Source organism: Schistocerca nitens, chromosome 3 (genome assembly GCF_023898315.1).
Source record: "Schistocerca nitens isolate TAMUIC-IGC-003100 chromosome 3, iqSchNite1.1, whole genome shotgun sequence".
In the NCBI taxonomy this organism is placed as follows: domain Eukaryota; kingdom Metazoa; phylum Arthropoda; class Insecta; order Orthoptera; family Acrididae; genus Schistocerca; species Schistocerca nitens.
Window position 1 is genome coordinate 86,125,836 of NC_064616.1, and position 27,976 is coordinate 86,153,811.

The following is a 27,976-nucleotide window of genomic DNA, read 5'->3' on the forward strand; positions in this document are numbered from 1 at the left end:
CTTGGAAGAATCCTCCACAAACGTTAATAAAATATCACAACTCAGTTGTTTCAGTAAGGCCATTCGAATTTTATATAACATTTCAAATCTGCGAAAGTTTTAAGTAAGCAACATTTATTTCTTTCACACAATTAACTTTTAGGTAAAGGACATTATGCCTATGTGAATGTGAGTTTACATGACTGAGTTACAGCAAAAAATGCCATGTAAATGACAACTGTTTTAAAACTGGAACATAAAGTAAGGATTACATGTTACTCTCCAAATAATGATTCAAGATTTTACTGTCTTGTTACATGAAGTAGGAGGTGGTATTAAAACTGGCTCAGTTTGCTTCTGCATCAGTATGCATGTGTCACCACTGCAATTTTCATGGGCAAATTCAGTTTCACCCACAATGCATATTACAGTGATGTTACAATTCTGCTTCATCCCACAGAGTTAATTATATCTCAAATATGATTGGGCGAAGACATTGTCCCTGTGTTTGGCATTCATCACTTATGGTGTAGAGTCTCTTTAATCAAGTGATGATTAAAATATTAATTCCTATTACAACCATTTCTTTGAACTTTCAGACATTGTTTGGAATACTTAACAATACCTTAACCCTATCCAATCCAGTTTTTCTACTCCCTGCATTCTCCCCAATTCTTATTTATTTTACATGGGTAAGGCATTACATGTTATAACAGCATGGTTTTAAAAAAAGTAAAATGCAATATGAGATCACTTAGACAATTTTCTATTCTTTTACACTACTCTTTGAAACTATATTGGTGTTTGTGTACAATTTTTTTCTGTATGATACTTCTTATAACATTCTCCCATGTACAGTACAGGCTTCCTCTGGAATGTTTTGTAACAGAAAATCTTTTTTCTTCTTCCTCCTTTCTCCTTGCATTTGCTGTAGACCATGCCATCCTTTGATTTTTTTTTTTTCACATTGTAAAATGCATTTTCCCATTTAGTCTTTCCTCAGTGCCAAGACAATAATGGTCTTTCTCTTTTCTTTGAATTTGTATTTCTCGCCTGGCCAACTAGCTGTAGGAAAGGTGAGTCTGAAGTTTTCCACGTTCATTTTTGTCTACTGAGTAAAGAATATAACTGTTCACTATAAGAACTTCATTCAGCCAGAATAATAATTTTTCCTGCCATTTGTGAGACTGCCTTTTAAAATAATAGCAACCACAGTACCAACCAGCTCTGTCAACTCCTCCCATAAGCTTAATGTATTCCAAAATATCAGTAGGTTTCAGGAACTGCACAGGCTCTTTCTTCCTGTAAAGAGTGGTCAATTTGGTTTGAGGACCAAAGAACAAACTCAATGTAGTCATTAACATCTTGCCATGGAATGAAAGACCCTATTTTCATCTCACTTTGATAGGCACATAACTCATATTCAGCAAGTTTTGTCTTTTTCAAATCGCACGGAAAATCCTTCCTACAAGGCATAACTGTACCTTTTATACGTGCAAATTGAGGGCTCGTGTAGAACTTGTCAGTACAGATCTGATAGCCTGAACCACCTGCACAAGCCAGCAATTACTGTTCCAAATGAACCACTATTCGGGTTGCGAAAGGTAAATCAAGAGGAATTAGACTTTCTGTAGTTGTCTTTCCATAATATGAAATGTGAGAAAGAAGAGAGACATTTTCTGAATCACAAAGACAGAAAACTTGTAAACCCCCTTTGTAGGCAGCACTTTAATACTTCCTTCGAATCCTACTGAGTTCTCATCTATAGCCACATTTCTTTTTGGCAAATAAAGTTCTTTGCATTTCCTGTCAATGTCATCAGGATAGTTCTTCACCTTGCTTATTCTCGAATGTTGACACTATTCAGCTGTGACAGGTGGAACTAAATTCAGCATCCGAAATATCTGAGAAAAATGGAGGTGAGAAAAAACATCCTTGGAAAATAGCGTTCATTGTAGCCAGTCTTCTGTAAAATAGTCAACTAATTCGGTCTTCAAATTCAAGGCTATGTTCAATATAACACCAAGAAATGTCTTCAGTTCTTCTACTGAAACAGTCCTCCACAAGTGCACAATGAGTTTTGTAAATGGAGTGACTTTCTGTATCTTTTCTTTGCATACATATTTGTAGCATTCACAATTTTTACTAATTAGACTTTCAGCGAAAGAGAGCTGAAAATACTCAAGTTCGGATTTTGTTCAAACTCCATGAGCAATGGTGAAACTTTGCTCTGTGACACAAACAGGAAACTTCATGAGATCATTGTTGCCATCACAATAAACTTCTGGTACTAGCTACATGTTGTGTCCACCAGTAAATACTGATTCACTAGAACTTTTATCACGGCACACGGTGGAAGTTTCTCCCCAATCACTTTCATCACTAAATTTTCCTTTGTCCTCAAATACATTGATAAGCCACCTGCCAATACAATCATCACTCACACATTTTCCACCAGATGATATCGTATTAGAAATATGCAAATGCAAAACGGTTTGAGTTGTCAGATCTTTGTAGAAAGTGCTGCCATGTGCCTAGTAAATTCCAACAATGAAGTGTACAGAAAGCACCATAATGGAAACATGTACGACATCTTCCAACATCGGAACAGTAACAGAAAATCATAATGTTGGACACAAGTCTGACAGCAAACTGGAAAGCTTTTAAGACTAGTTTTCTTGGAGTTCTACAAATGTTTGTTACAAAATCTGTCAACATCTCAACTTGCATTTATCATACACTGAATACTGGGGAGCACAGCCAAATATGCAGTATGTTGTACCCTGTCAATTTGATGCTCCATTTGGTCAGACTGTACAACCTCTTGTTACACGAGGTGACAAAATTACAACTTTTTGTGGTATATGAAGTTCAAGCCGTAAGTCAAGGAATTCATTTAAATTTTAATTAAGAATTCTAATCACAGACTAGACACTACATGGTTATGTGTCTTAACATAACATAAAGACATCAACCTCCTCCTCCTCCTCCTCCTCCCCCCCCCCCCACACCATGGTTATGTTAAGACCAAAGAGATCAACCTCCCCCCCCCCCCCCCACACACAAAACAGTTTATTAAGCAAAACATCCCTCCATGGAAGTAGAACACAAGAGAGCAACAAGGCTCTTACTATCCTGCAAAAACTACATAGTACTGCATGTTACTGGGAGGTTTACAAATGTATTCTATGTAAAATTACATACCTATTACTGCCAGTCATACTGAGCATGTGGGTAATGGAAAATACAAATCACCTATGTTAGCATAATTCAGAAAAATGGAGAGACACCAGTTATATACTGCACTGACGGTTTCGAGAACAGTGAAAGAATTTATTATATTTGGAAAATTTGAAGCCAGTTTGTATGTTGTTTTAATCTATGAAGTGTTATGTATAAATGGCTGATAAATCTAAGACATGCTTTAATTTTCTTTTGATTCAAAACAAGGAAGTAAGTTGTTATTCGGTAAGATAAAATGATAATCCTGCCATAGCAGGTACCAACATAGTCACATGACTGGGTATAGTCACATTCCAATTCAAAGTTGTGCAGCATGAAAAGTGATCTTGGAAAATACCTTTGCAGGAAGATATGACAACCTGCTGCTATCATTATTAATTTTACTGACAACGAGAACCAGGAAAGTGTGATAGTGCCAACAGCGAAAGTGACAGAAGGTGTAAGCAAACCTTGACAAAGAAAAGTTGAAGCAAGTCAATGGTGTGCAAATCATGGAAGGAGAGACACAATGTCAAGTCGAGCAGGATTTAAGTGTCTGCCCCAAAACAGAACTAATAAAACGCATCTAAGTATTTCACTGACGAGATACGTAAATGCTTTATTAGTCAGCAATTTCTGTGGTACTATGAACAATAAAGGAAAACTCTCTCTGCAAAAACTTCACTGCTTTTGCTGCACAAAACTGGACTTACAGGCTAGCAAAGAAACTAAGAGAAAAATCTATACCATCTACCAGATTTGATTTCAAAAGAAGTCTAAGTGACAGCATCCAACAAGTACTGTCAAACAGCAGTGCCAGGTATTTTTTCATTGTTCCGAACACAGGGTTTCACTTCATTGTCATTTCTCTTCTATGACGATAAGAAGAAAACTTCAGACTATCATGTAAGAATGGACAGTAAATAATCAAAAATATAGAGAGACAATGAAAGGCAAACTTTTTGATTGATTAAGAGCACCAACCTTCTCAAACTTTTGCACAACAATGGTTCCCCACCTCCTACTGCCATACCATCTAGTAAATCCTATTGAACTGGTCTGGAATCTTGCAAAGAAGAAGATCCATAGACATAATACGTCAAGCATCTCTCTGAACCCAAAATAAATAATGGTTGATGCATTTGTTGCTAATAAACAAACATTGTGTATCACCCTTCCTGGCGCAAGTCTTTAAATGTAATACTACTACTACTACGGTGATTTGCATGTCAATTTCACTGATTTTTTTTATTCAATATTAGTCTTGAAGAACCAAGTTTGCCCAGATCGCTAGCAATTCTTTTCATTACTATGACCGGTTCCAACAGAGCAACGGGTCATCATTTGCTCTGAAAGATACAAAAACAAACAGCGTAAATGAAGAGGGTCAAACATATAAGATTTCTTATAGCCACTGTATACACTACTTCAACATTAGACAGTAGCTTTTAACATTATTAGATGTACACGCTTGTAATACTGGAAGTCACATAGTGATGATGTGTTAACTTTTTGTTAAAAGTGGCACAGAAAATCAGTATATAACAAATAAAACAACACAGAGTTAAAATGTACAAGATAAAAGTGATGATTTCCCAGCATACACTAATGGCTTAAACCATGATGGTGACTTACACTTGGTGATCAAAAGTATCCGGACACCTGGCTGCAAATGACTTACAAGATTGTGGCGCCTTCCATCGGTAATGCTGGAATTCAACATAATGCTGGCCCACCCGTAGCTTTGATGACAGCTTCCACTCTCGCAGGCATATCTTCAATCAGGTGCTGGAAGGTTTCTTGGGGAAGGGCAGCCCATTCTTCATGGAGTGCAGCACTGAGGAGAGGTATTAATGTCGGGGTTCCAGAACATCCCAAAGGTGTTCTATAGCATTCAGGTCAGGACTCTGTGCAGGCCAGTCCATTAGAGGGATGTTATTGTCGTGTAGCCACTCCACCACAGGCCGTGCATCATGAGCAGGTGCTCGATCGTTTTGAAAGGTGTAATCACCATCCCCGAATATCTCTTCAACAGTGGGAAGCAAGAAGGTGCTTAAAACATCAATGAAGGCCTGTGCTGTGTGAGTGCCACACAAAACACGTCCGCACAATAACACCACCGCCTCCGAATTTTACTCTTGGCACTACTCATGCTGGCAGATGACATTCACCGGGCATTTGCCATACTCACACCCAGCCATCGGATTGCCACATTGTGTACCGTAATTGGTCACTCCACACAACATTTCTCCACTGTTCCATCATCCAATGTTTATGCTCCTTACATCAAGTGAGGCATTGTATGGCATTTACCGGCGTGATGTGTGGCTTATGAGCAGCCGCTTGACCATGAAACCCAAGTTTTCTCGGCTCCCGCCTAACTGTCATAGTACTTGATGCAATTTGGAATTCCTGTGTGATGGTCTGGATAGATGTCTACCGATTGCACATTTCGACCTTCTTCAACTGTCAGTGGTCTGTCAGTCAACACACGAGGTTGGCCTGTACATTTTTGTGCTGTACATGTCCCTTCACATTTCCTCTTCACTATCACATCGGAAACAGTGTACCTAGGGATGTTTAGGAAAGTGGAAAATTTCGCTTACAGATGTATGATACTAGTGACACCCAATCACCTGACCATGTTCAAAGTCCATGAGTTCTGCGGAGTGCCCTATTCTGCTCTTTCACCATGTCTAATGAATACTGATGTCGCTGATATGGAGTACCTGGCAGTTTGTGGCAGTGCAATGCCACTAATAGGAAAAACATATGTTTTTGAAGGTGTCCGGATACTTTTGCTCACAGAGTGCAGCTAGTATAAAATTTCTCAGATAAATAAGTATAAAGTTGTTTACATAGTGGTGTTCCATAATCTATAAATCGATACATGTACCACGCTGGAATTATGTCTTTTTTTCAATCTCATTAAAATTATTTTTAAGACAATTTCAGTAACATTTTAAATCACAGATTTTAAACAACATTCTGTTTTGAAAATATACAGCATCATTTTTTTTAAAAGTAAAATTTACAATTAAATATACATCATAGGTTTACATGTAATGGATGACAAACCATCATTTTTAGAAAGTAAGTTCACATAGTTCAGATTAACCATACAATATCACTCCACGAAATACTATGAGGTTAACATAATTGTATTCTTTGCACTATGTAAAATTAACTACACCATGTCATATCTGTCTGTGATGCAGTTCTTGTGATCTAAGTACAGCGCATTCATTAAAAAATTACTGGTTAATGTGTCAGTGTAGCAGCATAGCGGAATACTGAAAAATCTTGTGGAATTTGTGGTATAGTTCCTAAGCTATAAGAGAACATGCATCCATTAAAAAAAAAAAAAAAAAAAAGAAATTTGTGCATGTACTGTGGAATTCTAAGCTTACATATGATAAAGTGCTCATAGTTTGCCCTTTCTAGCTTTCAGTATAAGTAGTACATCAGCAAAACATCTTGTATGTTTTAATTGTGTGTTATTTTATTTGTAACACGCAGATGTTCCCCACCACTATTTATTACAAATTGACACAACATCATTATGCGGCTTTCAGTATTGTAACAAGCACCTGTACATCTAAATATGAAATAGTGCATGTCTGAGCCATCATCAACAGGGATGTTTGTTTTTGTAACTTGCAGACCCAATGATGACAACACAGATCTGTCGAAACTGGTAACAGTAATAAAAAGAATTGCTAGCAAATCTTGGAAAACTTGATTCTTTGAGAATAATATAACTTTCAGATTGCTCCCAATGATTGATGCAAAGTCGTCAACATATATTTTATATTCAAGTAGCTTTTCAGCTGGCCGCACAAGACTGTGTGGACTTCTTTGCAGGCGTTTCCACTAGAGACTTTAAGCAGTTGCCGATAATTGAACCTCTGGTGTCGGTGATATTAGCTGAACACATGAACCATTAGACCATTCGGTAAATTTGCTTGTGCAGTTATATTAGATTTTAGTGTTGTGACATTACACGACCCTAAAGGCTGTCAGTCATGTACTTTTAACACTCTGCTGTCCGGCGACACCACAGTGGTGTTGGGCACGAAACAACGGTCAATGGCCAGCGACACCACAGTGGTGTTGTGAGCACAGTACCGCGCAGTGACCGGCGACACCACTTTAGTGTCTTTTGCATTCTGTTGGTGTTCTGTTTAGGTAACAATAAGTTACACACATCAACAAGTTTTTTGTTTTTATAAGTACTTGTGCCCTTTCATCATGGCAGACAAAAGGGACGATACAATTATTTACAATGAATGCGTGGAGAAAAACTTGGAGGTTGCCACTACATCATGTACGTCTCATCACGATCCGGTTGACAGACTTTCTGGTCACGTAAAGCAATATCAACTAATAGGCCTACGTATTTCTGAAATGAATAAATGAAAACCAAGAAACTGCCCAAAAAAAAGCAAACTTAATGTGCAAGTCTTGTGGAGTTGCGTTACACCTTGGAGACTGTTTTGTTGTATATCATATTAAAGAGAAATACTAAGTACCGAAGACAATGTAAATAAAGAAATGTATGAAACAAATTTTTCATTTATTTAGGTATGTATATCTTCGAAATTTCATGAAAGAATGGGAACACGGTTGAGAACTTATGAGAACTAACGATGCGATTAGTAAAACTTAACAATTTATAATCTCTTGATAATGTCAAGAATGGCCGGCAACAAGTCAAGTAATTCGAATTAGCGATGCCGGCACCAATAAATTTGTACGAGACGTGCGGACAGCAAAGTGTTAAGAATACTGGATTGTACACTATTGCCTCCTCCCCTCCCTGCTTCTCAGGTACGAACATGGCAGTGCTGTCACTGTGGCCAGGTTACCAGTTTAATTTGCCATGTAATAAGTATTCTGAATATAAGGGCACCATGTTTGCCAAGTGATTTACAAAAAATAAATAACCATAGAGTGTTGACCTGTATTGCTGTGGGAGTATTATAACACACAGCACACTGTGACTCCTGCCATATACATTATGGATGAAATTTAATTGATCTCTGAAAACCAAATATCAACATTCCTTTGTTGATTTTGATTTCTAATTATCCTAAGGAAAATACACTAAATGATACAAGAACCAAAGGTAACTGGACTATGACAAGAAACCTATCAAACCTAACTTTTTTTGTTTTGTTTTTTGTTCTACTGCAAAATGTGCAATCAAATCAAGCCAGCATCTCAGTGATGAAAAGTTTCACTTAGGTTATACGCACGCATGCACACGTTCTCTTTTGTTCACAGACAACTATACTTACTACCACCAGCAACAGCTGCTTGTGTGGAGTCCATTCCCGAAGTTAGGTAGACATCACTAACAGTCTGAACTGGGCGAAGTTCTACGTGATGTTTGTCTACATGTGCATGCCCTTGCAGTGGCTGCTGCACTTGTTCAGATGCCGCAGCCACATCTGCAGCAGAAGCATGCTGATCTTTTTGTTCCTTCAATAGAGAGTCCTGCACAGATGCTGGTTCCACTGTAGCTTTTGCTGACTCAGTATTTTTACTCGGTCCTCTGTTAGCAGGTGGCCGTGGATGAATAACAGTCAACTAAACAAAAAGAAAATTAATTCCTGTGACTGCTTTATTTAGTGCGAAATTATTAAATCTAATGAACACTATATAGTTCATAAATAAATTCCCAGAGTACAAAGAATTATGAGGGGGTTCCGAATTCAGTCTATAATAGAAACTTAAAACCTTTTTACACAAATGAAAGCAAATTGAGGCAGAAAACTACTATACTACTAAGATAATTTTGTACTTACACATCTCAATCAATTATTAGAATGACAAAAAGTTGTAGAACCAGACGTCCAATAACAAAAGAGAGAACCAATAATGCAGGCATGTGGGATGGAGTGGAGAGGAGTCGGGGAGGAGGGGAGAGGATCATGATCATCATCATGATCATGATCATGATCATCATCATCTGCTGACTTGTCATTATTTACTAGCTTCCTGATATTTCAACGAGATAGACGATTTCGAAACACATCACATCATTCTGAAGTAGAACTAGAAACTGTTGTAACGAAATGAATTGAAGGAATACTACAATCAGGCTAATGTTCAAATAACCACTACTTGCTCAGATAAATGCTGGTTTACAGACATTTTTATGTACCACTGTCATATATTCCTGACTCAAGTTCCACACACAAGCTGTGCTAGACTATTGTTTCATGATATACTTGAAATCAGTGTCATTGGTCACTGAAAAGACAGTGTCAAAGAGCATCACACTCGCATAAGCAAGAAATGTATTTGTTAACACATGCAGACAATTAGGCACAAGCTCATAATTAACTGGGAATATCGTTCACAGAGACTGCTCGCACTGTCCAATTGTTGCCAATGTTATATTATCACCCAGGTGCAATGTATGCTATTCAGCACACTAGGGACTTTAAGAGTATTCTTTACTTTTGACCGATAGACAGCTCCCCAACAGACTCCCTCCTCTGAAACAACCAGATAGTAAAAGTGACTCCAATTCATCCCATCATTTATATGAATCCTAGCCTACCACTGCCCCTTTGCACCCAAATTCCTCCTAGGCAGCCTTCACACTTTTCTATAGCTCCACTTGCTACCTCAAAACATTTTGTATTTTCCATATCCTGGAAACTACCTTATTGTTGTTTTCCATTCCTTAGATTCACTTCTCTTTGTGTAACACTTTACCCTGTATGTTAAATTGGTTCCCTTTTTCCTGTTCATCAGATGTTTCACAACTTGCTCTACCTCACCCTTGTAGGTCTTTGTTTTTGTCTGGTCTGTGACTCTGAACTGAGTGGTGATTCTGTCCTCTAATTCATTGCTTGTTTGGCCTGTATGTGATTCCTTGAGAGGTATGGCATAGTCTGTAACATAGAAGTTATTAATACTAATATCACAAATCTACTCTGCATTATGACTGTAAATAAGTACACCACACGGCACTGGCTGTTGGGCTGGTTTGATTGGAGACCACCACAAGCCATTAGTGTTAACGGTCATCGTACCCTCGAGGCAGCTGAGAGATGACATAGTCACGCATTTACAATTACTGTATTTACCCAAATCTAAGCCACACCTGAAAAATGAGACTAAATTCAAGAGGAAAAAGTAGGTTGCACTTCAAAATCTAAAAAATGTTGATTCATTCTAGTATGACATTCAAATTAGACAGAATGGACGAAGATACAGATACAGTAGTTTGGTTCGAGTCGTATGCTTAACAGTCGCTTAAGCATGGTTTTTTGTAGATTAATTTACTCTTTCGGACATTACTTATAGTCGCAGAAGATTTAAAAATAAATACTAGAAGTGAGCTGCCAGACTTTATTTCTGACTGTACTACTATTCTGCACAAGAATAATACAAATGTAAACATAACATGATTTGTATATTCTTCCACGTTTGCTGTTGTCTCACACGAGTTCGTTAGCTGGACAGAATGTAAGTGAGGTAAAAGCTGAAATCGAAGAATACATGGCGCAATGTTTACAGTTGTGTGTTCTTATAGCAAAGAATGTATGTGATTCACAGTTCACAGGAATCAGCTCGTCACTGGTAGTGACACATCAAGATGTAGCATTGGCCACACAGGCTTGCCAAACAGATTTTCGTAGTAGACCTGAAATGCATGACTAGCAACAGTTTTTTAAAAAAAAAAAAAAAAAAAAAAAAAAAAAAAAAAAAAAAAAAGCAGCTTACAAATTAAAAGCAGAAATAGAAAACAAAATTTTATTAATAATACAAATTTTTACGAAACGTCTAAAATATCAATTAGATTCTATATAAGTCTAATCCATTCCAGCACCATGTCCTCCAAAAGCCACCCACTTTCATTTGCTTGTAGAATTACAGTTTTTAGAAAAACTTCTAATTTCAGTAGTCTTTTCAATTGAAAACTACGAATGGGGGTAACTTATGTTCATCAGCTGTGCAAGCAACCATGACAGACAGCTGTTTTCTGCTCCCTGACGTAACAATACTTATATCTTTCTTTCCTCTGGTGTCAACTATATAATTCGATGGCATGTCAAAATATATATATATATGAGAGTTTGGTCAGCATTCCCTATCTGGCCAAGAAGGTACTGGTTTTCAGTGCGTTGCCTGATTATGAAGCACTGAAATTCCACTAGTTTTTCTTTGTAATTTTTTGTCAGCTTCTGGGCAACTGAAGTTAGCATCTGAAGCGAAAAACCACTGCACTTCATAAAAAGAGCACTCCAGTTGCGACTAGCCTTAAAATTTTCAGTATTTTGCACTCTAGCAATTTCATGTGCCTCAATTTTAAAAGTTTCACCACTCATACGCAGGAATGTTTGACGCTGTTTCTTAACAAACTTGTTTAAAATTACTTCAAGAGCAAATTGGCCACATTTTGGCCCACTAAAGGCTTCCCTGCACTGGAAAATTCAAATAATTTGTCTATTTGCAGTCGCCATTATCTGACGTTACTCTCATTAATCCCGTACAGTATCGCATACCTGTCAGACAGGTAGCATGAATAGAACTTTTTTTCTGCACAAGAAATAACTTCCTTCTTGAATTTGGCTCTATAATGGAAGTGATTCATTATGGTTCATAACACAAGCACTTCACAAAATTTAATGAAACAATACATGAAATCAGAATGATCCACAGCTTACCAACTCATGCAAGAATCTTACAGCCTTATGCATTGTTGGTATTTATGTAAAGAATTTTAATATTTGACCTGCAAAACATGCCTGTGTAGCGTTGCATATATTCAATGGAAAAAGTTAGTCGTGGTGGCTCCTAGCACAATTTTTCAGGACTTCCATTTCCTCTGCACTTGATTCTAATCCGCAGGCTGTTTTTTGGACCCCAAAAACCAGAAAAAAGCGTGGCTGAGATTTGAGTATGTACGATAGTGACATGGCTACCTAATTAAGTGTTCATAACAACGAAAATCAATTATTGATAATATATATACACTCACCAAGTGGCAGCAAGGGAACACACACAGAAGGTTTTAACTTTTACAAGGTTTTGGAGCCACTGGCTACTTCTTCTGGGAGAAGAATTGAAGGGGGAAGCAAGAGGGATGAAGGAAAAGGACTGGACAGGTTCAGGGAAAGGGGTACTGTTCCGGAAAGTCACCCAGGACTTACCGTTAAGTCTCCCCTGACCAGGGGTTCTGGGTGACTTTTCTGAAGAGTACCCTTTTCCCTAAACCTCTCCAGTCCCTTTCCTTTGCACTTCTTCCTTCCCCTTCAACTCTTCTGCCAGGAAGAGGAGCTACTGGCACCCAAAAGCTTGTAGAAGTTAAATCCTTTTGTGTGTATGCTCCCCTGCCACCGCTTGGTGAGTAGATTTTTTATCTGTCCATGTACATTATATTATCAATAATTAAGTGACCAGGAATAATACGGCATCAACTGGGTTTTAAAGACGACTTGAAATTTTGGGGCTATAGGGCAATGTGTTATCTTGGTGGAATGCATATCCACTGCATGCTGAAGGAAAAATAAGCCTCTAAAACTTCCAAGAGCAGGTGTTGGTACTGAGAATACCAGAAAATTGTACGATTTCTAGACGACTGTGGTACCTAACAGTATTTCACCCATAAACAACTCCCATTTACCCATTTTATACAACCATGTGGAAAGACCTAGTATTTACAACATAATGAATGCTTATGCAGTCCCATTTACAGCCAGCGATTCATCCAAAACTACAACTTTTCACCAATATGTAGATTACTGGCCATATTTATGCATCCAATGTAATGTATACTGTTGATGTATAATCGCTCTGCTACAGGAAAGGGTAGGGGGGAGGATTAATTTTTTGCAAAAGCAAATATTTCACTCAAAAACTTCTTACTATACAGAATATAAACTATTTATTCACATTATTATTTCTTTCCTTTCTCAAACGCTATGTCTGGTTAAAAATGGAAAGTGACGCGGACCTCGATCGAGCGTGACTTCCTTTTAACCGTACGGTATATATTACATTGCATTTAGGAACTTTCGGGTAATTGAACATGTATCAATAATTACAGATTTCTGTAGTTGTATATATGCGTTTGGATGTAGCTGTATTGTGGATATTGTGTGGTATGACACCTGTAGTTGATAGTATAATTGGTATAATGTCAACTTTATCCTGGTGCCACATGTCCTTGACTTCCTCAGCCAGTTGGATGTATTTTTCAATTTTTTCTCCTGTTATCTTCTGTATATTTGTGTATTGGGTATGGATATTTCGATTAGTTGTGTTAATTTCTTCTTTTTATTGGTATGATGTCAGGTTTGTTATGTGGTGGTGTTTTATCTGTTATAATGGTTCTGTTCCAGTATAATTTGTATTTATCATTCCCATTGTGGTGCATACTTGTATGTGGGAACATGTTGTTTCATTAGTTTATATTGTACGGCAAGTTGTTGATTTATTATTTTTGCTACATTGTCATGTCTTCTGGTGTATTCTGTATTTGCTAGTATTATACATCCACTTGTGATGTGATCTACTGTTTCCATTTGTTGTTTGCAAAGTCTGCATTTATCTGTTATGGTATTGGGATCTTTAATAATATGCTTGCTGTAATATCTGGTGTTTATTGTTTGATCCTGTATTGCAATCATGAATCCTTCCGTCTCACTGTATATACTGCCTTTTCTTAGCCATGTGTTGGATGCGTCTTGATCGACGTGTGGCTGTGTTCTTATTTTTTTTTTTTCCTATGAGTTCCCGGTTCAGGTACGTTGTGTGGCAAACTTTTAAATCTTTGCATCTAATCGTTTACAAAAAATGTGCTTATTTAGCCAAAAAACTAGATACTAATTTAATCAAAAATAAATGCTACATTTTCAGCTCCCTCATAATAACATTTCAAGTTCAATTACAATTCATTATTCTTCATCTGCTTTGTTCACTGTCAAAATATCCACATCAGATGATACATATTACATCCTTCATAAAAATGTAATTTCGTGAAAGCATTCCTTTATATAGATGAAGAAGTGTTCGCTTTTGAAGATGTGTTCCCTTTTGGAATCAGTAATCATCTAATATGCCATTTTCTGACAAGTAGGAACAGCAACTCTACAACAGCTTGTCTTAAAATAACACTGCACCTAGAACGGGCATTCAAATGAACCCAAGACAGATGGAAAAAAAGTAAGTAAACTGTTCATTATTTCAAAATTAACTGCCATAACTATTACTACATTTATCCTACTGCTAGACGAAATGGTCAATGCCTTCATGAGAAAATGTTTGCAGCCACCTACGGAACCATGATGGTACCAAGATGTGCATCTCTTCGACTGAAGCAAATCAACGGCCACATACGTCTCTTCAGGGCTTCACAAATATGGAAATTGCTCGGGACAGATCAAGACTTTATGGGTGATGTGTATAAGGGCTCCCCAGTGAAACTTTTGCAGCGTACTCTGAAAAATCTCGGCAATATGTGGGTGGGCACTGCCCTGCAACAGCATGATGCTGTCCAGCAACATCCACGGGCGTTTGGACTTCATGGTGGGATTCAATTTTTAAAAAGTGTCCACATACTGCTGTGTGTTTATTGTGGCATGGCACTATATTCCTGGAAGTCAGTGAGTAGAAGGCCTTACAGTCAGGGGAAAAGCTCATCATGATTTTCCTTCAAGGGACTTGCCTGTTGTTTCGGCTATGCTGTAGAAGTTTCACTAGGAAGCTCTTACTCATCCTCCACAGTCCCGATTTCCCCCCATATGATTTCCATATTTTTGGAGCCCTAAAGAAAGACATTTGCGGCCACTGATTTGCTTTGGACGAAGTGGTGCATGGCTGGATACAATCGTGGTTCCATAGATAGCCACAAACATTTTTCCACCAAGGCACTGATCACCTTGTCTCACAGTGGGATAAATGTAACAATTATGGCAATTACTTTTGAAATAATAAACAGTTTACTTTCTTTTTTTCTGTCTGTCTTTTTCATTTGACTGCACCTTAAACTTCTTACTTCATCATTTTTATGCTCCTCACAGACAGCACGAGCAAACATTTGCACATCATACAGTAGTCTAAAATTTTTGAGTTTAATTTTGTATGATCCATTATGTCGCTATTTTGTTATGTATGGATGTAAATTATTTTTTCTTGTAAATATGTCGGATAGTGCTTTTCAGTGATTAAGACACTGTGCAAGTATTACAGGTGAGCTGTAGAATACACTGGCACTCATAAAAACCGAACCATTAACAAGTTCTTGGGAGAAAACTAGATAACTTACAGTTTGGACATATTCATTGCTCATAAACCTCCCATTCATTTCTGAGCATGTCAGCTTGAACACCCTGTTGAGGTAATATGCAGGCTTCCTATTAGTGTACTGTATCTGACGGAGAACCTAAAATAAGAATGTACATGGAGGTCACATGTTAATTCTGTTAAAAAAAAGCAGCAACTTTAGTGTCCAAATTTCTAACTTAGTCCATTTGATCTTTGATAGAAGAGGTGGCATTACCTGTTCATAATTGTATATCATGTCAGCCCCAGACACCATAACGCCATCTTTTGTAACCTTGGCAACAATACCAAACTGTGTTAGCATGTTCTCTGGGAGGGTCACTGTTTCATGATCTGGGTTAAGTGGCGGATAGACTGAAACAGTGCAAGAGTCCAACTGTTTCTCGATAACACTGATTGGTTCTCCTGAAATTCAAACAAAATCTTTGTGACAAACACTGCAAAATCTTTCATGAACTGTTAAGTTCAGTATTACAGAGCTACCATACACATACATAAGCTATTCACTGAAACTGATACTCCTGCCTTAATAAAAATTTAATATATGTCCATGGACAGCAGTAGTTAACTTTTGTACAGTGCGCAAACTACAAGCTCATGGCAGACAGATGTATATTAGAAATTATTAACAATTTATTGATGTATGCTGTTTGCACTGAATGGGTAACTGTAGTGGCATTTAATAAATGAAGTACAGGCATTGTATACTGAGCTCAATGTGTGTTACACATTGAATCAGGAAAGCATTTGATTCTGCTGGACAAGCATAGAAGTAACTGTTGATAACCACCATCTTAGAAGCCAAATGATAATGTGTGAATACCTGTTATCACTGTTTGACTATAGCCAAGCAAACCACGTGACTGCCTTACAAATTATGAGATGCTGCTCATCAAAGCTTGATACACTGCATTTATGTTTTTGGAAAGGATATACCCGAAAAGCAGTACCCCGTTTGGTTGGTTTAATGTGTCATTAATAATGTGATTAATACATTTAGAATGTAAGATACACATTGTGGAACAATCTCCAATGGCTTAATAAATAAAACAATTCATCTAATCAACAAATAATAATAATAATAATAATAATAATAATAATAAAGATTTTATTGTCTTTAGGCCATTACAGCAATTGACAACGTCAAATGAAGTTACAATTTATAATACAGTGTGATAAGGTATTGACTACTGAAATATTTTAGCTTATATTACAATAAATGTACAGTGGGTCATCTGTTGGATTACTACATTTTACAGTTGAAGAATTCATTGATATCATAGAACGGGTAGGCAATAAACCATTCATGCAGTCTTTCTTTGAATGTATGTTCAGGAAGATCCTGTATGGCATGTGGCAGCTTATTAAATAGTTTGTGCCCTGTGACTTCATAGCTATTTATTGATTTTGATAGTCTGTGGTAAGGCGTGTATATGTGTTTGATGCTTCTTGTGTTGCAACAATGTACATTTTCTCTACGTTTCACATCTTGTAGGTTCTTCTTCGTAAAGATTAGGACATTGTATATATAGAGGTTTATTACAGTCATAATTTTTTGTTTAGCAAATAAGGGTTTGCAGTGAGCCTTATGTGAAGAATTTGTAATTATCCTAATGGCTTTCTTCTGCAATAATAGGATGTCATGTATATGACTACAGTTACCCCACAAGATAATGCCATAGGATATTATACTTTGGAAAAATGCAAAATAAGATGATCTGATGTATGTTTCAGGTACACAATTTCTGAGTTGTCTAAATAAATTCCCACGAATTTAACAGAACTAGGGTCATCAGATAGTGGTTTGTCTCTTAGAGTGAAGATTATCTGCTGAGTTTTATTTTCATTTAGCAGGAAACCATTTGCTCTGAACCAATATGCTGCATGAGTGAGTGTGTTTTCAGCACATGTTTTAAGAGCATTAAGATTGTTACTGCTATGAAGAAAAGTCGTATCATCTGCATACAATACAGTGGTGGATCTAATAAACGAGGGGAGGTCATTGATCATTATCAGAAACAGGAAGGGCCCCAGTACAGATCCCTGAGGCACACCTACTTTAACATTTTCTATGTTTGACATTTCCTTACTAACACAAACTACCTGTTTACGGTTGTTGAGATAAGCTTTTATAGTCTGAGACTGTTTTCTTTGATGCCGTAGAATTCTAGTTTCTCTAGTAGTGGCATGTGCTCAACACAGTCGAAGGCCTTGCTTAGGTCACAGAATGAGACCTGAGCAAAGCCTTTGTTCTCAAAAACTTTGAGGATGTAACTGACTACCGTGTTGATTGCATCAATGGTCGACAGATTCTTCCTAAACCCGTATTGTGTAGCATTAATTATTCCTAGATTCTCAAAGTGAGTTGATAATTGTTGGTACATGATGCATTCTATTACCTTGGAGAATACGGGTACTATTGAAATAGGCCTGTAACTAGATGGAGAGTCTTTATCTCCCTTTTTGTATACTGGGACAATCCTAGACAGTTTTAACTCATCAGGAAAATATCCCTCAAGTAAGCACTTGTTTATGCAATGGGTTAAAGGGTAGAGAATGCAGTCACACACTTTTTTTAGCAGGTTGCATGATATGCCATATATATCTAAGCTATCATATGATTTCAGTTGTTTTATGACCCCTTGTACATATCTAGGCGATACTTCGGAGAAGGTTACCATGCTTGTATTTAGTGACTGTCTACCCCAATTTTGGGAGAGTAACTCTGATGGACTAATGTCTGGTTTGATAATTGCGTCTCCTATTTCTTTCACTGAATTAATAAAAAAACTCATTGAGTGTTTGTGGTGGGATATTAATTTTGTCTTTTTTAGTATCTCTGGCAGCACTGTTAATTACTTTCCAAGTGGTTTTGCATTTATTGGTGGAATTATGTATGCTGTTGGCATTGTAGGTTTTTTTGGCTTGCAGGATGTCTTTTTTGTATTCATTCCTGCATTCCACATAGGCTGATTTGGCACAGTCAGACTTCATACTATTGTATATGTTTTACAGTAACAAAACTTGTTTCTTTAGATCTGTCAGCTGTTTAGTGTACCATATATTTTGTCTGTTTTGAGATCTGGATTTGTGGCTACTGTCCATTATTTTGATTTTCTTTATGGGAATACTATGCTTAAATAGGGTCAAGAATGCATTAAAAAATCTATCAAATATTATTTTGGCTGGCAGGTCATTACTTGATGTGTAATGTCCATCGACACTACAATGGACAAACTAGTCTCTGTCAGCAAGGGAATTACGAAATGTGTTAATTTTATCCTCAGTTATGGGTCTGGTAATCACGACTGTTGGGACAGGTCTGTTTGCATTGCTCCTATTGAGGGGAATTTTACTTGCATAATTTAGAGATACGGAGTCATGGTCAGAGAATGGGAACACTACAACTTCGCATGTGTTTTCAGTGGTCTTGAAGTTTACAAAGATGTTATCTAAACATGCTTTGTTTCTTGTGGGCCTGTTATTAACATGATGTAAATTGTATTGTCTTAGTAAGTTTTCCAGATCTGCAACACTACCCTTACATTTAGTAACATCAAAATCAGCATTAAAATCACCTATTGCAATATCATAGTGTAGCCATTTAATATCACTTAATTCACTCAATAGCATGTCCATTTTTTCTAAAAATATGTTAATGCTTCCCTTTGGTGATCTGTACATGGATACTACTATTAGCTTATGACTATTAATTATTATACCTGTAACTTCAAAGTGCTGTTCATCACACAAGGAATTTAGGTATAGTTTGGTTATTGTACAATTGAGTGACTGGTTGGAATAAATTGCCACACCACCTCTAATGTGCTCTTTCCTACAGTAGCTATTTACTATACTAAAATTGTCAAATTTGGCAACTGCAAGTTCATTCTCATTAGCCCAGTGTTCACTCAGACAAAAATATCAAACTGGTTATCAAGACCAAACTCATGTATGATAAGTTCTTTATCTTTCAGTCCTTGAACGTTAAGGTAACATATTTTAAGATCCATGCTCTTATTGCTTACACACTGAACACTATGGTGATTGGTTTTCAAACGTTTTTCAGGGCTTATCTTTTGGATTTCTGCCTCTTGTTGCCTTTTACTAAAAAATTGTTCACTTGGAGTGGTAGCACATCTACTGTTGTATGCCTACTCTTCCCTCCTTGTGATGATATTTTAGATGAGGCTGCTACTACAGGAATTGATGGAACTGCTGTTATGGTGTGTGGAGGCACTGTTGTGGCATCTGGTGACTGAGGAGATACGGTGGATGCTCCTTCTCCTGCTGCTGTTGAATCTTGCTGGTGAAGTGTGATAGGTACTGCTGCTGCTGCTGCTGTAGGCATTGTTGTGGCAACTGGTGACAGTGGAGATCTGGATGTTGCTTCATCTTCTGCTGCTGTTGAATCCTGTAGATGAAGTGTGGTAGGTACTGCTGCTGCAGCGTTTGTTATGTGTGTAGGTACAATTGCTGCTTCCACCTCTACTTCTACTGCTGCAATAGAAGTAACCATTTCTTCAGGCTCTGCTTGTGTCAAGCAAGGAACTGGAAGAGCAGCAATTACTTCTTGGTTGTCAGATGCTTTCAGTATCATGCTGATGTTTTGGCACAGAATCTTCTTGCCTCCGTTATTAAGGTGCACGCCATGTCTCGTGTAACAGTCTCTTTGCAAGGAGTCCATACTTATAAAATATGCATTTTGGTAGCCCCTGCAAATCTTTGAGTATTGCCTGTTTGCTTTTATGATTTCCACGTTCACACATGACCATTCCGAAAGGTCATGCCTATGTGGAATTCAGACTACAAAAACTGATTTCTCTCCTGTTGAATTTAGTATTGCCTTAAGGTTTAGTATTGCACTGTGGAGGTCGTTTTTATATACATTATTGGCTCCAGCTATGACGATAATATGACTATCATTTTCAGTTGCTATGTTTCTAATGAGTTCTTGGATGGGTGCACCTGGTTTGACAATACTAGTTGCTTGTATACAATGACTGTAACGTAGTATTTTTGCGATCTCACGTCCATGGCTATCAGAGAATATTTTCACTTTGAGTTTGTCTTCACGTTTACTGCGGAAGTTTCTGCTCATGTGCTTGTCACTATATAGATTCGGCGTGTTGTTGTCGTCACAGTTTTCCGTGGATTCCACATTTATATCTGAATCTAGTGCATGAAAACGGTTTTTTGTTACCACAGGAATTCTACAGTCACTGGGTTTCACACGACCAACCCTTTTTGGCCTAGTAAACATATGTTGCCTTGTTGTTTCTGCCTTTAGGCCTATATCAACTTCAGAGCACTCGTTTATTGTAGGTAGGACACTGAAACTGCTTTTATTGCCGCATTTCGTTCCATTCGTTGTATTTATCACCTTTTCGCTTCTTTCTTCCGTGATCATGCTAGTCCTGTGCTCCCAGTTCCGTGTTTTACTTGCTTTGGCGATCGGGATATTACGCGCCTTTTTCAGTTCGGCATTTTCATTTTCTAAATGCGCAATGTCTTGCCTTAGTACATCTACAATTAATTGCAGGCTTGATACACGTTCATTTAGCTTCACTATTTCACTGTTATAATCTACGTATGTTCCGTTTTTCACCACACAACTATAACTTTTGTTCACTTTCTCACTATAAACAACTGTACCAGACGCCATGTTGCAACAAAGGAAGACATGACCCCCTGGAAGCTGCAGTATGACTATTCAACAGCTAGTTTTGAGATCTTCATTGTCTAGTCATTGTAATTGCTGGCTATTTTGAGCTATTGCCATCATATACCATAAATCATAAAAATATTAAAAAATTATTTATGTACCTGTATTATTGGCACAGTTTCTGTGACTTGTAAACTTTACAATAAACAAATTGATTTAATATAAAAATGAACTTTTAAGCTGCAGTGTACATACATTAACTATGCTGTTTGATACTATACAACATTTTATGGTCAGCCATGAAATAACATTCACTGTATGAACACTCATATTTTAATTATTGTTAAATGAAACTTTAGTATATATATATATATATATATATATATATATATATATATATATATATATATATATATATATATACACTCCTGGAAACTGAAATAAGAACACCGTGAATTCATTGTCCCAGGAAGGGGAAACTTTATTGACACATTCCTGGGGTCAGATACATCACATGATCACATGATCACACTGACAGAACCACAGGCACATAGACACAGGCAACAGAGCATGCACAATGTCGGCACTAGTACAGTGTATATCCACCTTTCGCAGCAATGCAGGCTGCTATTCCCCCATGGAGACGATCGTAGAGATGCTGGATGTAGTCCTGTGGAACGGCTTGCCATGCCATTTCCACCTGGCGCCTCAGTTGGACCAGCGTTCGTGCTGGACGTGCAGACCGCGTGAGACGACGCTTCATCCAGTCCCAAACATGCTCAATGGGGGACAGATCCGGAGATCTTGCTGGCCAGGGTAGTTGACTTACACCTTCTACAGCACGTTGGGTGGCACGGGATACATGCGGACGTGCATTGTCCTGTTGGAACAGCAAGTTCCCTTGCCGGTCTAGGAATGGTAGAACGATGGGTTCGATGACGGTTTGGATGTACCGTGCACTATTCAGTGTCCCCTCGACGATCACCAGTGGTGTACGGCCAGTGTAGGAGATCGCTCCCCACACCATGATGCCGGGTGTTGGCCCTGTGTGCCTCGGTCGTATGCCGTCCTGATCGTGGCGCTCACCTGCACGGCGCCAAACACGCATACGACCATCATTGGCACCAAGGCAGAAGCGACTCTCATCGCTGAAGACGACACGTCTCCATTCGTCCCTCCATTCACGCCTGTCGCGACACCACTGGAGGCGGGCTGCACGATGTTGGAGCGTGAGCGGAAGACGGCCTAACGGTGTGCGGGACCGCAGCCCAGCTTCATGGAGACGGTTGCGAATGGTCCTCGCCGATACCCCAGGAGCAACAGTGTCCCTAATTTGCTGGGAAGTGGCGGTGCGGTCCCCTATGGCACTGCGTAGGATCCTACGGTCTTGGCGTGCATCCGTGCGTCGCTGCGGTCCGGTCCCAGGTCGACGGGCACGTGCACCTTCCGCCGACCACTGGCGACAACATCGATGTACTGTGGAGACCTCACGCCCCACGTTTTGAGCAATTCGGCGGTACGTCCACCCGGCCTCCCGCATGCCCACTATACGCCCTCGCTCAAAGTCCGTCAACTGCACATACGGTTCACGTCCACGCTGTCGCGGCATGCTACCAGTGTTAAAGACTGCGATGGAGCTCCGTATGCCACGGCAAACTGGCTGACAATGACGGCGGCGGTGCACAAATGCTGCGCAGCTAGCGCCATTCGACGGCCAACACCGCGGTTCCTGGTGTGTCCGTTGTGCCGTGCGTGTGATCATTGCTTGTACAGCCCTCTCGCAGTGTCCGGAGCAAGTATGGTGGGTCTGACACACCGGTGTCAATGTGTTCTTTTTTCCATTTCCAGGAGTGTATAAAACAAAGATGATGTGACTTACCAAATGAAAGTGCTGGCAGGTCGACAGACACACAAACACAAACACACACACACAAAATTCAAGCTTTCGCAACAAACTGTTGCCTCATCAGGAAAGAGGGAAGGAGAGGGAAAGACGAAAGGGTGTGGGTTTTAAGGGAGAGGGTAAGGAGTCATTCCAATCCCGGGAGCGGTAAGACTTACCTTAGGGGGAAAAAAGGACGGGTATACACTCGCGCGCGCACACGCGCGCGCACACACACACACACACACACACACACACACACACACACACACACACACACACACATATCCATCCACACATATACAGACACAAGCCTTTTTTGCCTGAGAAAATAAAATATGCGAGCGTAATCTGGCTAGGGTGAAGGCATGTTTGCGGAGGGAATGTAAATAAAACTTAATGGGGTCGTTGTGGGGAGTGTTGTGAGGGTGACATGGTATTAGAAGGTGGAAAGTGTAACATGAGGTTGAAATGAAAATGAAAGATAAAAATATATGGGGAGAGATAAAGGTGAACTAGAAAGCAACTGGAGATCTGGTATGGAAAAAGGCGAAAAAGTGTTGGTTAAGTTGATCCTGTGGTGAACTTGGGTTGGTAGACAGCGATGTGCATGAAGGTTGGGTGGTTGTGTTGCCGCTAAAACACGTTAAAGGACGGGGAAATTTGGGAAAATTTCGAAAAAACGTGTAAATGTATTAAAAGGAGTGGTGTTGTGGTGAAAGATTACGAAAATGGGGCTAACAATTGTAAATAATGACGTTAAAACCTGTGGGGAGCAGCTAAAAAATGATCAGTGATGTGCGAAAAACGGAAGTGGAAATATAGTGAAAGTTATTAGAACTAGCCGAAATGGTTGTTTTATACGTGAAAGCAGCTGTTATTGAACTAGAAACGGTGGATTTTATAGCAGCGGTGGTGTTGAAAGCGGAAAATAAATTTTTTTGGTTATGGTTTGGAAGTGGGTTACGTATTATTGAGTATATATAGGCGGGATAAAATTGTATATTAGATTACGGTAAAAATGGGAAGGTGAATACAAAGTGAGACTACTGGTAAAAACAGAAAGAGAAAATAAAGAGAAAATAAGACTACAGGAAAGGTTTCGAAATGCAACAGCGACAATAACAAACGTAATTGTTGGGTTCAAATTAATGATATGGTTATAATACAGGGAAACATTCCACATAGGAAAAATATATCTAAAAACAAAGATGATGTGACTTACCAAATGAAAGTGCTGGCAGGTCGACAGACACACAAACAAACACAAACACACACACAAAATTCAAGCTTTCGCAACAAACTGTTGCCTCATCAGGAAAGAGGGAAGGAGAGGGAAAGACGAAAGGATGTGGGTTTTAAGGGAGAGGGTAAGGAGCCATTCCAATCCCGGGAGCGGAAAGACTTACCTTAGGGGGAAAAAAGGACAGGTATACACTCGCACACACACACATATCCATCCACACATACAGACACAAGCAGACATATTTAAAGACAAAGAGTTTGGGCAGAGATGTCAGTCGAGGTGGAAGAGTAGAGGCAAAGAAGTTGTTGAAAGACAGGTGAGGTATGAGTGGCGGCAACTTGAAATTAGCGGAGATTGAGGCCTGGCGGATAACGAGAAGAGAGGATATACTGAAGGGCAAGTTCCCATCTCCGGAGTTCGGATAGGTTGGTGTTGGTAGGAAGTATCCAGATAACCCGGACGGTGTAACACTGTGCCAAGATGTGCTGGCTGTGCACCAAGGCATGTTTAGCCACAGGGTGATCCTCATTACCAACAAACACTGTCTGCCTGTGTCCATTCATGCGAATGGACAGTTTGTTGCTCGTCATTCCCACATAGAATGCATCACAGTGTAGGCAGGTCAGTTGGTAAATCACGTGGGTGCTTTCACACGTGGCTCTGCCTTTGATCGTGTACACCTTCCGGGTTACAGGACTGGAGTAGGTGGTGGTGGGAGGGTGCATGGGACAGGTTTTGCACCGGGGGCGGTTACAAGGATAGGAGCCAGAGGGTAGGGAAGGTGGTTTGGGGATTTCATAGGGATGAACTAACAGGTTACGAAGGTTAGGTGGACGGCGGAAAGACACTCTTGGCGGAGTGGGGAGGATTTCATGAAGGATGGATCTCATTTCAAGGCAGGATTTGAGGAAGTCGTATCCCTGCTGGAGAGCCACATTCAGAGTCTGGTCCAGTCCCGCTGACGACAGCTTCCGCATCCCGCAACTACCCTCCCGGCCTGGTACAGAAGCAAATAACCAGAGCCACTTCCTCATCCCCAGAATCCCCCACAGAAGAACCACAAAAGTGCCCCACTTGTGACAGGATACTTTCCGACGACTTCCTCAAATCCTGCCCTGAAATGAGATCCATCCTTCATGAAATCCTCCCCACTCCGCCAAGAGTGTCTTTCCGCCGTCCACCTAACCTTCGTAACCTGTTAGTTCATCCCTATGAAATCCCCAAACCACCTTCCCTACCCTCTGGCTCCTATCCTTGTAACCGCCCCCGGTGCAAAACCTGTCCCATGCACCCTCCCACCACCACCTACTCCAGTCCTGTAACCCGGAAGGTGTACACGATCAAAGGCAGAGCCACGTGTGAAAGCACCCACGTGATTTACCAACTGACCTGCCTACACTGTGATGCATTCTATGTGGGACTGACGAGCAACAAACTGTCCATTCGCATGAATGGACACAGGCAGACAGTGTTTGTTGGTAATGAGGATCACCCTGTGGCTAAACATGCCTTGGTGCACAGCCAGCACATCTTGGCACAGTGTCACACCGTCCGGGTTATCTGGATACTTCCTACCAACACCAACCTATCCGAACTCCGGAGATGGGAACTTGCCCTTCAGTATATCCTCTCTTCTCGTTATCCGCCAGGCCTCAATCTCTGCTAATTTCAAGTTGCCGCCACTCATACCTCACCTGTCTTTCAACAACTTCTTTGCCTCTACTCTTCCACCTCGACTGACATTCTGCCCAAACTCTTTGTCTTTAAATATGTCTGCTTGTGTCTGTATGTGTGGATGGATATGTGTGTGTGTGCGAGTGTATACCTGTCCTTTTTTCCCCCTAAGGTAAGTCTTTCCGCTCCCGGGATTGGAATGACTCCTTATCCTCTCCCTTAAAACCCACATCCTTTCGTCTTTCCCTCTCCTTCCCTCTTTCCTGATGAGGCAACAGTTTGTTGCGAAAGCTTGAATTTTGTGTGTGTGTTTGTGTTTGTTTGTGTGTCTGTCAACCTGCCAGCACTTTCATTTGGTAAGTCACATCATCTTTGTTTTTAGATATATTTTTCCTACGTGGAATGTTTCCCTCTATTATAACCATATCATTAATTTGAACCCAACAATTACGTTTGTTATTGTCGCTGTTGCATTTCGAAATCTTTCCTGTCGTCTTATTTTCTCTTTATTTTCTCTTTCTGTTTTTTCCAGTAATCTCACTTTGTATTCACCTTCCGCTTTTCACCGTATCTACTATACAATTTTATCCCGCCTATACTGTATATACTCAATAATACGTAACCAAACTTTAAACATGTCTGCTAGTGACTGTATGTGTGTGGATGGATATGTGTGTGTGTGTGTGTGCGCGCGAGTGTATACCCGTCCTTTTTTCCCCTTAAGGTAAGTCTTTCCGCTCCCGGGATTGGAATGACTCCTTACCCTCTCCCTTAAAACCCACATCCTTTCGTCTTTCCCTCTCCTTCCCTCTTTCCTGATGAGGCAACAGTTTGTTGCGAAAGCTTGAATTTTGTGTGTATGTTTGTGTTTGTTTGTGTGTCTGTCGACCTGCCAGCACTTTCATTTGGTAAGTCACATCATACACTTTCAATGTTTAATCATTCACAGTATGTGACAACAATAGGCTGCCAAAGTAGCCAGTACGACTCAGTTATGCTGGCCATATGAAACCTGTATTGAAAGTAGTTGCTGAATAAATTGAAGTCATATTTCATCTTCCCTGCAGTATTACAGAGCTACATACACATACAAAAGCTATTCACTATTTTTAAACACATAGAAGCTGCATAAAACATATCAATTCCTTCGCTCACATCAGATTGCTCCCACATAAGAAAACTTATCAAAACAGCAAAACATAGTTTTCAAAGAATTCATTTTATTATAAGGTTATGCTACAACAGGTGTGCCACCACACTGTTTACAATGCCTGTAGAAGACAAAAAATTATGAAAATAACTATCACAATCCTCTCTACTAACAATAAATAATTGGGAAACAATTATTAATACTTGATATTAAGTATCGCTTTTATATATCATGAGTAGAACACCACAAGGAAACTCACCATGCTTCCATGGCTTTTGGCCTTTTGTTTGACCAACAGTGATTCGCACATCAGTAAATACTCGCACTCCAAGTCTGAAGTCTTCATATTCTCGGGCAACATTCCCTGTTCCATTTATGTCTATGCTTGGCTGCTGTGGCTGAAGGACCATTACATAGCTTTCTACACTAGGCACTTTCACAGAATGCTCACGTTCACAGCTGAGAAAAAGGATATTAATTTCATGAGTATCAAAGAAAGATTAACAAAATTTTGCATAAATTAAAACATAGAAGAACAAAAAAATTATATGAATGCCATTGTGTACAATGAGACAAATTTTACAATTGACAAATGCATGAAAGTTGCACAATATCTGAAAAGCTCCAGTAAAATTTGGAAGCCAAAATAAACCACTTCTCATTCAGGTATTAAGAAATATTGCTACTTGTACAGATCTGCAAAGTACTGGTAAAAACTAATGCCATTACCCAACACTTCAGCAATTATGGGCAGCCAGAACCATTCACATCTGTCACTAATTAGAAGACAAAACATGTGGAGAAATACACGAGTTATTAGAACCGTCTGAACAGATTATAGAGCCTTTGCCC

At 39.3% G+C, this 27,976-nt stretch overlaps 1 protein-coding gene across 1 annotated transcript in view; it reads right to left on the minus strand.

The window, feature by feature from the left end:
- LOC126248058 (calsyntenin-1) overlaps positions 1-27,976 on the minus strand; it is an 87,069-nt gene that overhangs the window by 13,095 nt on the left and 45,998 nt on the right. Inside the window, exons 12-15 of the mRNA XM_049948696.1 lie at positions 27,384-27,583; positions 15,725-15,912; positions 15,491-15,607; positions 8,502-8,793 (exon numbers count right to left, since the gene is read on the minus strand). Of these exons, the coding sequence (XP_049804653.1) occupies positions 8,502-8,793; positions 15,491-15,607; positions 15,725-15,912; positions 27,384-27,583 (797 nt within the window). The remainder of the gene's footprint in view (positions 1-8,501; positions 8,794-15,490; positions 15,608-15,724; positions 15,913-27,383; positions 27,584-27,976) is intronic.